The sequence below is a fragment of the Ammodytes marinus genome (assembly GCF_949987685.1).
Source record: "Ammodytes marinus genome assembly, chromosome: 5".
NCBI lineage: Eukaryota > Metazoa > Chordata > Actinopteri > Uranoscopiformes > Ammodytidae > Ammodytes > Ammodytes marinus.
Window position 1 is genome coordinate 24,880,752 of NC_137234.1, and position 10,699 is coordinate 24,891,450.

Genomic DNA, 10,699 nt, shown 5'->3' on the forward strand with positions numbered 1-10,699 from the left:
AGCCCAAAAATATTTCGGTCTGCAGCAGCATTAGTATGCCAACTAACGTTTCACTCAGTCCCTGCAGCCTCTTTAGAACAACAGAACTGAAGCTAAATCCAAGGCTTTTGCTCCACAAATTTAATTGCATTTTCTGGTGTTTCTAGTGAGGCTAATCAGAGGAACTGTGTGTATCTTTTTCACTCAGACTCAGGGGCGGGCTGTGGGGATTAGCCCTCTAGTGGCCCTGGTACAGAAAGAAGGGGGGGGGGGGTAGACCTGCTGCTTCCGAGAACAGAATTAGCCGACTAATATACTAATCTGGTTCACATGTTACTAGGCTGCCTCAAAGGCACCTATAGAGTTGCCACACAGCAAAGCAAAATCGTTCTTCATTCTTAAGGCCCGTTATAAAACACTGTCGCAAAGTGGAACACTGGCTGTGCTATTTATATGCTAAGGAGGAACTGCTGCTTGCACCTTAACACTGCAATGCAAAGTTCCGAAAACAGTATTGAACCTATCTGCCTGTTCATGGTTTTCCTCTGAGGTGTGTGTGTGTGTGTGTGTGTGTGTGTGTGTGTGTGTGTGTGTGTGTGTGTGTGTGTGTGTGTGTGTGTGTGTGTGTGTGTGTGTGCGTGTGTCTATATTGTTTCATGTCTAAACAGCTCAGGTGGCCGACGGCCCAGAAGTGATTCATATGTGGAGTGTTTCACCAGCCTTGTTGTTGTTCCTCCATTTATACATACTTCCTGTTTCTACAGGACGGTCACATTCAATGCAGCACTGAACATTCACTAAGGCTTAAACAGATCACCTGCGTGGCTGACATTCTATTGCGTTGGTAAATGTTGGATTGCAGACATATACTGTAGTAACTCTAGAGTTTCCTTTCTGCCAGAGGTGAAGATGCTGTAAGTGCTAGCAGTTCCTCATAGATCTGATTTGTTGTTGCCAGTTTTAGAATAGACCTGAGAGCAGCAAAACCGGAGCAAAGATACAGTAGCTGCTGCACTGTAGGTTGCTTTAGGGGCTGGAGGGTCGTTTACAGGGAAACAGCTGCCGGTGCAGGATGTAGGGCGGATGAATTGTGACATTGTGTGTGTGTGTGTGTGTGTGTGTGTGTGTGTGTGTGTGTGTGTGTGTGTGTGTGTGTGTGTGTGTGTGTGTGTGTGTGTGTGTGTGTGTTTGTCTGTTAATCCAACTTCCAGTCCTTGTGCTGCATTTCAAACTGTCTAGTCTAGTACAAACAGTTTTTTTCCCTCTCCATTCCGGTCATGTTGTCATGTCATGCTAGTGCAAAGAACAGAAAAGATGCTACAGCAATATATAGTGCGGTGGGTTCTCCTTGGAAGTAGGACAGCATCTATCTCCGGGGAGTCGTGTTGTACCTCTCCTCCTGCTGTCCTCCTCATTACCTCCATTCCTCCTTTGCTCTAACACACACACACACACACACACACACACACACACACACACACAGAAACACACACTTCCTGCTGCTGCTGCTTTACACTGGCTCTGAGCAGACCTCACAAGACAGAGAGAAGTTTGAGCATCTCAACAGTTTTATTTTTAACTCTCACACCCATGTGCGAAAGCTCTCTGCTTACCGTCGGGTCTCACACTCCCCTGGCTGGCTTCGGCGTGCCAACTCACCAGCAGCAGCAGCCCCCCAAACAGACCCCCCTGTCATTTGTATTCTACTCTTTTTCCCTCCCTCCCCTCTTTTTTCTTTTTTTTCTTTTGTTGCTGTTGCTACTCTGACAGACTTCCTCTTTTTGCCTCTTTTTTTTCCCCTCTGTTCCTCCAGCAACACAGAGAGCAAGAGAGACGGCTCGCCTCTCAAACAGATCAGCAAGTCGACCAACGGCAGCCCGGCTCACCGCTCCAACCAGAAGCAAACAGAGAGCTGCAGTGAGACTCAGGAGAACCACCACTCCTCCCCTGTTTCACCTGGACCACAGGATGCCCACAAACCGGCATCCAACGGGGTGCTAGCGCAGATGGAGCAGCACGGGGAGAAAGAGGAGGATGTTAATGTGCACCAAAAGGACAACGGTGAAAGTGTGAGGACAGAGAGTAGTGCCGCGCTGGTTAACGGTAACATGGGCGACGGCACTGAGGGGAGCAAGGAGCAGAGTGGTGATCATTCACATTCGCCTTCACCTCCACACACAGACAGGACAGCTACAGAAAGCCTCAAGCAGAATGAGGACAGTGGGGTTAAGACGGAGAGTGAAGAAGGGATCTCAGAGCATAAGGTAGGTACATGTCTGCTGGATGATTGTTTTCAAGTTCACTTTGTTGTACTGTGTATTTTACATCCTGTGTGTGTCAGATATTTGGAGCCTGAGTATGCCCCAGTTGCTCGCTCTGACTCTGCAGCGTCTGATAGACAAACCGTCAGCAATTTATTTATGTCCCGGGCTTTCAGCACAATTAAATCTCCTGAACTAATTCATCTCCGGGTTTGCGCTAATATTGTAAGGGTAGAGTTACAAGGGCGTGTGTGTGTGTGTGTGTGTGTGTAGGTGTGTGTGTGTGTGTGTGTGTGTGTGTGTGTGTTTGTGTGCCCGTGTGTGTGTGTGTGTGTTTGTCAGAGGGGGTTATTTTCTGCGAAGGCCGAGCAGATGTCGACCGCTTGAACAGCTGAGTTTGTGCTTCAGTTGCCACCCCCCTGTTGGAGCCTGCTGTTGTCTACAGATTATATTTATATCTCAGGTTCCAATCAATCTCGGTCTTTGCTTTTCTGAAAACAAGTTCACAGCCTATGAGGTGCGGGAGAGTGAAAATGTCCAGTCAAAGCAACACACATATTCTTTTTCTGTTGATCTGAGAAAGGATCTTTGTCAAGTTGAAACTTAACTTTGGGAATGAACTCAGTTATTTTCTTCATTTGGACTTGAGTGATAGCATGTTGGTTCTCAGATCTAGCAATTGGTGAAGTTTAATCTGGATTGAAATTGACAATTTGAGTGGGTTTTTGTACCAATTCTGGGGTTTCTTATCAGATTATTTGCTTGTATAGAATTATCTCCAGTTAAAATACAGTATAGCTTCTCTCTTTGTGTTGGTTGGTTCTTGTAAACTTCCATTCAGCAAAGTTATTTCCCTTTAGTTTTGCCATTTGCATTGTTAGAACAAGCACTCAGATCTTTAATTTGGGTAGAAGTAACAATAACACCATAAAGAAATATTCCACTACGAGAATAAGTCATGCTTTTAAAATCTTACTTGAGTAAAACCACTGAAATATTAGTACTCCACCCATTTAGCACTGCACACCGACATCACTGAATTGTCAGACTCAGAATGGACAGTTTAAAGGTGCAAAACAGCCGCAGCAGAAAAATGGATATCATATTTCTTTATTCCAAGTATTCATTTTCATAACTTGATGCCTACATTACCCACAATGCAACCAGATTGACCGTTTGTTCAGTAGTAGAGATGTGTTGAGGTGTGCTAGTAGAGGCTAATTTAGTATCTTGTGGATGTGTTGACAAATAAATGCTGTGAAAATGTGAGGCCGTTTGCTCTCACCCTTGGGGTTCTGCATAGTGTGACATATTCTGCTGCCATGGCCCTTGTGGCAATAAACTTTCCTGGCGTATCGCATTTCACCATGCATGTGTGTTTTTCGTTGGAGGCTACAGTTATTGTTTATCATACTATTAGTTATTGTTTGTCCTCTCACCCAAAGCTCTTGGAGATTTTTTTTGAAGCTTTGTTTGATTTGGTGTCGTTTCCCTACTTCAGTGTTTTCATTTCCTGTTCCGAGAGCCAGTGGTGGACCATAGTGTTACGGACACACACACACACCAAAGTGCTACACACACACACACGCCAAAGTGCTACATGCTACTGTATGCAAAAACATCTTATTGAGAGACGCAGAGAATGCAACATGTGTTTCATGAAATGTTCGCTCTCTTATAGCTGTTTTAAAAGAGAAATGCACCCAAACCAAACAGGAACCTATGGGACGGGAAGCTACACACGCAAATGACAATGACACCGCAAATGAATTCTGAGTAGAACCCAATTCATACGCTGCAGGCAGATAGTCCCACACTTCTCCATTATGTTCAACTCCGGTTTCACTCCGGCCGCTGTGTTGAAAAGCTAATGAGGCCCCAATTTTCCTTTAAGCCTTAGATGACAATGCCAATAACTCATCATTAGAGCAGTGTTGGACTGAAACGGTCATCGGGCACAACTGTGTGACTCTCTAGCCCAAAAGAATAAGATCACTTTCACACTTCACTAATTCATTAATGAGCAGAAGATCACCACACGTGCATGAAATTCACAAGAATGTACCCGCTGTTTTTTTTCCAGGAGACAAATGAACAGAAGCTGTTCAAGATCGCCAGCGAGCTCTTGCAGACCGAGAAGGCCTACGTAACACGGCTCAACCTGTTGGACCAGGTGAGGAACTCGGTGGAGGCAGTGGTTCACTTCTGTTTTATTTTGACCATGTCACATGGAAAAGGGTTGACCTTAGTAGAGACACCTCGATTTTGCGAACGTATATTTTTGATTGTAAAATACCTTCAAATGACACTGTTCACAATCATTGCTTACGGCTCTTCTAGGTGTTCTGTACTAAGCTAACGGAGGAGGCAAACAAAGGGACGTTCCCTGTGGAAGTAGTGAAGAACATCTTCTCCAACATCTCCTCCATAAACGCCTTTCACGGCCAGTTCCTGCTTCCAGACCTGGAGAAGCGTATGGGAGAATGGTGAGCTTTAGTGACGAAAATTATCTTTATCAAACCTGTATTTTGTTGCCAGTAACTACCTAAGGCCTCCACATTATAGTTAACAAACCTTTACCTCCTTACCTCCCTCCCCACAGGGCAACCACACCTCGCATCGGAGACATACTCCAGAAACTCACACCTTTCCTCAAGATGTACGCAGAGTATATTAAGAATTTCGAGAAGGCCATGGAGCTGCTGAAACAGTGGATGGATCGTTCACCTCAATTCAAGGCCATCATTCAGGAGATACAGGTAATGGTTTGGAAATGGAACACTCATGCTGTATACACATAGCACCTTTCTAGTGTTGTCATTGTCAACATCTTATAGATTTAGGGGTGGATGGGCATATCCTGTGTTCAGAAATATGCTGCAAAACTTAGGGAATTGAGGTAAAATTCAAGTTTTTTCTTTTCTGTACAGACTCAAGAGGTGTGTGGCAGCCTGACACTTCAGCATCACATGTTGGAGCCCGTGCAGAGAGTCCCTCGCTATGAGATGCTGCTTAAAGACTATCTGAAGAAACTGCCTCAGGACGACCCTGACAGACGAGATTCGGAAAGTAAGTCGAACATACCTAAAATGTCATGCTCCTAGGAGTCTTTTTTTTTATCTTGCTACTTTTAGGTAACCCACCTTTTTTTCAATTTTTTTTTACAGAATCGTTAGAAATTATCGCCACAGCGGCTACTCACTCCAACAGCGCCATGCGGAAATCTGTAAGTACGGCTTGTTTAAAAACGAACAATATGGAATCTCTTTCTGTCAACATCCAACTAGAAATAAAGGTCCCATCCTGGTTTAGGAAAATCTGAAGAAGCTGATGGAGATATACGAGATGCTGGGTGAGGAGGAGGACATTGTGAACCCCTCCAACGAGTTCATCAAAGAGGGACACATCTTGAAGCTGGCGGCCAGGAACACCTCGGCCATGGAGCGATACCTCTTCCTGGTAAGTGTAGGGTACAAAAACCATTGTATTATCTAATGAAGGATACTGCAGGGAAATATGCTGAGGCTTTTGCACAAGGCATTTGAAACAAGTGAATCATGAATCAAGCAGGGAACACCTTTTGTGTGATGGTACATCAGGGGCACATGAACATGCCTCTCAATTACTGAGATTGCCACATGATAGCATTACGTTCTGGCTGTTTCTGATTAGCTTCAGGCTGAATGTCTCCCGTCTGTGTAAATTACGTTACCTTCAGTGTTTAAAGGGATAGTTCAGTATTTTTGAAGTGGGGTTGTATGAGGTCCTTAGGTATAGTTAATATGTTACATTATACAGTATAGATGGCTGTGTCAACGCAGTCACTATAAGGATGTTAGCCTTGTACTGTTGCAGAGGGGGCCTGATGAAACACGTTTTTTCTCCACATATATAAATGCTTTGTGCGCTTTGTAAGGAAACCATGTCAGAAAACAAATCTAGAACTATTTTAACGTACATCATCAGTAAAGCGTTTTCTTTTACTTTTTCTTTCTGCCAGTTCAACCACATGCTGTTGTACTGCGTTCCCAAATTCAGCCTTGGAGGGACCAAGTACACAGTGAGGACGCGGGTCGGTATCGACGGCATGAAAGTCCTGGAAACCACCAATGAAGACTACCCTCATACCTTCCAGGTGTCAGGCAAAGAGAGGACGCTGGAGCTACAGGCCAGGTACGTTTTATGCGGAAATGTCATACATAATGCAACAAGAGGACATTTAAAAAAGAAAATATATGGAAAAAGCCGCAATTATATCACAGCCACTTCCACATTTAAATATGTAATTGTATGTTATTACCCCCATGCAGTATCATTTCTTGTTCATATGGAAAACCGTAAATTAGCATCATTTAAATCCTGTAAATGTCAAAATAAACTCTGAGACCACAGCTAACTGCCATGTTGATGTAACAGAAAGATTTACCCATAAAGTTAATGTTATACTTTACTTCATATCATATACTTATACTTTTTAAATGTTTTAATGCATATTCTGGCTTAATTTTCCTCCTCAGCTCAGAGCAGGACAAGGCAGGCTGGATAAAGGTAATTACAGCACCGTGGCAATCATTTTGTCACTATTTTCTCCTTTGATTATATGTGTTTGAGAGTAATGTAGAGTGAGTCACACATGTGTTTGATTCATTTTATTTTTAGGCGTTCCAGGAGACCATTGAGATCTTCCAGCAAAAGAACGAGTCGTTCAAAAACGCGCTGAAAGGGGAGGAAGTGTCGGTGAGTGTCACGTTGGGAGTTGTACACACAGTCAAACACAGTGGACACCTTTCCGCACACTCTGTCACACTGACTATTGTTTTGTTTTGTTGGTTTTTTTTTAAATGTAGAATGCAGAGCTGGGGAAGCGAGCCCCTCGCTGGATCCGCGACAACGAAGTGACGATGTGTATGAAGTGTAAAGAGCAGTTCAACGCTCTGACACGGCGGAGACACCACTGCAGGGCCTGCGGTTATGTACGTAACCTTGGTGTTGTCGCGTCATCATGTATAATGCATGATGTGCGGGAAGCGGATGAGAGAGTGTACAAAGATAGCTCTGCACATGGATGGGGAACACATCCGGAGCTACAGAATGTGTGAAAATGTGGACTTTTAAGACATCAACAATTGATGTGATGTCAGTCAAATACATTACTGACACACTAATATATTATTCACTTTATACCATAAGTCATCTATTTAATTAACCACACAGTCCCTCATTTTAAACATTAAAGTTTAGATTTTGGTGCAAAGCTTCACTGCTCTGTACATGTTAAAGTCGCACTGCCTTCCTTAAAATAGGTTTTTTGAGAGTTCTAAGATGCTGACCATGAGAAAGAAATGTCCCCACTTTGAGTCCGGCAGGGGACATTTGTTGCACGTTATCCTTCCTGCCTCTCTCCCCTCAATTTCTTTCACCTCTCATCTTTCTTCTGCCAGTCAATAATAGTGTATAGTGGTGTAAAATAGTTCCTTTTTTTAACAGGTGGTGTGCTGGAAATGTTCAGACAACAAGGTGGCGCTGGAATATGACGGCAAGAAGATGAACAAGGTGTGCAAAGACTGCTACTCCATCCTGACTGGAGAGCAGGTCGCCGAGGGCAAGAAGAAGGGCATCCTGGAGGTAAAGGGGATACACTGATACCTGTCTAAATAAAGTGATAACTGACATAGAAATGCACACATTACCCACTGCTTTTTATTGATTATTGTGCTAATTTGCCGGTCCCCCCCCGCCCCCCTCCCTGTGCAGATTGAGGCAGCTCAGTTCACAGGCAGCAGCATCATGTGTGGCTTCCTGCAGTACTGTGAGAAGAACAAACCGTGGCAGAAGGTGTGGTGCGTAATGCCCGAGAAGGAGTGTGTGGTGCTTTACCTCTACGGAGCTCCGCAGGTAACACACCAACAACACAAAGCAGAACATTCAAAATCACTAAAAGGAATATTAAAGGTCACATATAAGGCTAGTTTTCAGCTTCAAAATTGTAATTTGGATTTCTACTAGAAACTGTTTCAAGGTGTAGTGTCCAAAAAAAAACCTTTATATTTCTCACAGTGCCATTGCTAGTTCTCGTCTTTACAGCCCCTGTCTGAAACGCTCCGTTTTAGAGCCTCACTCTTTAAGCTCCACCTTTCAAAAAGCCCAGTCTGCTCTGATTGGCCCTAACTTAAATTCAGGGGGATCTGGTCGTGTGCTTATCACAGGTGGAGGTAGTGCTTAGTTAGGATGGTAATGAGGGGGGCGTGGCTGCTCCCCTTATGACATCATATGGGGAGAGAAATCTGACTGGGTTTTTGAACACATGTTTTCAGAAAGGTGAAGGTGGAGAAAAAGAGTGATGGTTGTTTTTTTCTCATATTTGTCACATGAAAAGTACATTTTCGACAATAGTTGACCTATTCCCCCCCATCCCTGACCCCTCTCCTCAGGACGTGAAGGCCCAGTGTACCATTCCCCTCCTGGGCTATTCGGTGGACGACAGCGCCAAGCCCGCAGACCCTCCGGCCACCTTCCGCCTCTCGCAGTCCAAGTCCATCCACAACTTTGCTGCTGAATCGGAGGAGCTTAAGCAGCGCTGGCTGAAAGTGATCCGAGTAGCGGTGACGGGAGAGATGCCAGAATGCCCCCCGACCAACGGCAGCGATGCCAACGTGACGGACAACAACAACACCACACAAGAGGCGAGTACTGATAGCTCGTAAGGGTGAAACAGCTGTTGGATTTGCTCCAGAAAGACAGATTGTGCGGATGTGTACTTCACGCACAAAAATCTAAAAAAAAACAAGACAATGCACACTTCTCCATGCTGTCTTTGAATCTGAATCAAAGTGGAAACATACAGTGCTGGATAAGCTGCCTTTTCCTTGCCACTCTGCTGTTTCCCGTCACAGTTTCTTCCTGGATTTCAAATGAATGCTAGAGCTGTGATGGATTACTAAAGGACATGTCTAGTACAATCAACACTAGAGCGGAAGGGCCGTATATTCCCTCAAACAGGCACTATGAAGGACAGCTCAAACTCATTCGCCATGGACTCCTAACCTGTGTCAGCTCCCCGTGAGCCAGTGGACTACCACAGCGCCCTGTACAGGATGTGAATGAAAGCGAAAAAGACTTAAGTCTGCTGGTGCTGTAACTCAAGTCTATGTACAGTATACATTTTTTTTTTCTCCTTTTTAAAAATGAATAATTGTGATTTTATGTACAGAAATCAGTCCCGGACTTTGTTTTGATAATATAGAAGATATCTACGTATGATGTAAAGTATTTACAGTATTCTCCGTTTTCTTTGCTTGAGAAGATGGTTCCACAGCTGGGAAAGTGATCACGTGGTTGGATAATGATGCTCTCATCTCCTTCACTCACCCCTCAGTAAAAAATTCATCTGAAAGTCTGATCAAACTTACATAAGACAAGTCAGCTGACCTTGATGTGTCAAATCAATGGAGTGCTCCCTTAAAGGTGTTGCGATCTCCGTAGAAACAAAGTCACAAATCTGTATGATCTCACAGTATGCAGTGCCGTTTGTTCCAAAATGGCGCACTGCAATCATGTGTATTCTAATAGAGCGTTGATAGTCATTCATCAGCAAAACTGAGGATGAATGGTAAATGCTTGTCTACCTACAAGACAGTGGTGGATCTAAATTCCTGTAGAGGGAGATGAGCAGTTGCAGGGTTTTGTCCATCAAGATGCAAACGCGGCACAATCACAGATGTGGCTCGAGAGATGTAAATGTGTTTTTAATGCTGTAATTAATTTGTATTATTTAAAAAGTAATTTATAGAGTATGACAAGCATGACCTGTTAAAGAGTAGCACAAAGTCTTTCCCCCCCCACTAACTCAAAAGGTGTCACCCCATCTGCCCGTCAAAGCGCTGGACTGACTGCGTTCATTCACACACCCACCCTCCCCCTCTGTGCTCAATGCTCACCCTCTGAACTATTGCCCCTCCTCAGTATTCAAATAAAAAACAAAAGCACAAAACTTCCCGAAATCTGTATGATCTGAATGTATATCCAGATTTTTTTTTTTCTCTCATCTTCCCCCCCACCCAAAAGTTTGAGACTCTACGCACTTTACAGCCTTATAAAGTGTACCTTCAAAGAAAATAAAAAATAAATATGATTCATGTGGGTCTGGCTTGTTTGTAATGTTACATTGCTGCTTGAATGGCCTTGAACTGTAATGTGTCATCATCATCATAGCATGTCTAAGGCAGCCAGACACTTCTGGTAACATCAGTTACTGTGTTGCTACTTTCACAAAGAAACGTCTTGTTTTGGTTCCTTGTTTTGCTTCTCCCAGTTCTTTACAATGAGTCACCCCAGACGCACACGTCAAAACAGGTGAAGGCAGTAGTCTCTGTATGTCAGAAGTGGCCGGCACTATTAAGATGTGTGTGATAAGTGAAACCCCCAAAAATGGTGACAACTAAACCTTGTCACACTGTATA

General features: G+C 43.9%; 1 protein-coding gene across 4 annotated transcripts in view; it reads left to right on the forward strand.

Moving 5' to 3' along the window:
• Positions 1 to 10,348, forward strand: part of fgd4a (FYVE, RhoGEF and PH domain containing 4a) — a 54,596-nt gene extending 44,248 nt beyond the window's left edge. For all 4 annotated transcript variants that reach the window (XM_080027158.1, XM_080027157.1, XM_080027159.1 and 1 more), the window contains 14 exons: positions 1,793 to 2,243; positions 4,324 to 4,413; positions 4,581 to 4,726; positions 4,843 to 4,999; positions 5,171 to 5,309; positions 5,408 to 5,466; positions 5,553 to 5,699; positions 6,241 to 6,413; positions 6,758 to 6,788; positions 6,900 to 6,977; positions 7,088 to 7,213; positions 7,728 to 7,865; positions 7,995 to 8,135; positions 8,672 to 10,348. In XM_080027158.1, coding sequence (XP_079883284.1) covers positions 1,793 to 2,243; positions 4,324 to 4,413; positions 4,581 to 4,726; positions 4,843 to 4,999; positions 5,171 to 5,309; positions 5,408 to 5,466; positions 5,553 to 5,699; positions 6,241 to 6,413; positions 6,758 to 6,788; positions 6,900 to 6,977; positions 7,088 to 7,213; positions 7,728 to 7,865; positions 7,995 to 8,135; positions 8,672 to 8,944 — 2,149 coding nt within the window. In that variant the 3' untranslated portion in view covers positions 8,945 to 10,348. The remainder of the gene's footprint in view (positions 1 to 1,792; positions 2,244 to 4,323; positions 4,414 to 4,580; positions 4,727 to 4,842; positions 5,000 to 5,170; positions 5,310 to 5,407; positions 5,467 to 5,552; positions 5,700 to 6,240; positions 6,414 to 6,757; positions 6,789 to 6,899; positions 6,978 to 7,087; positions 7,214 to 7,727; positions 7,866 to 7,994; positions 8,136 to 8,671) is intronic.
• The last annotated feature ends 351 nt before the right edge of the window (positions 10,349 to 10,699 follow it).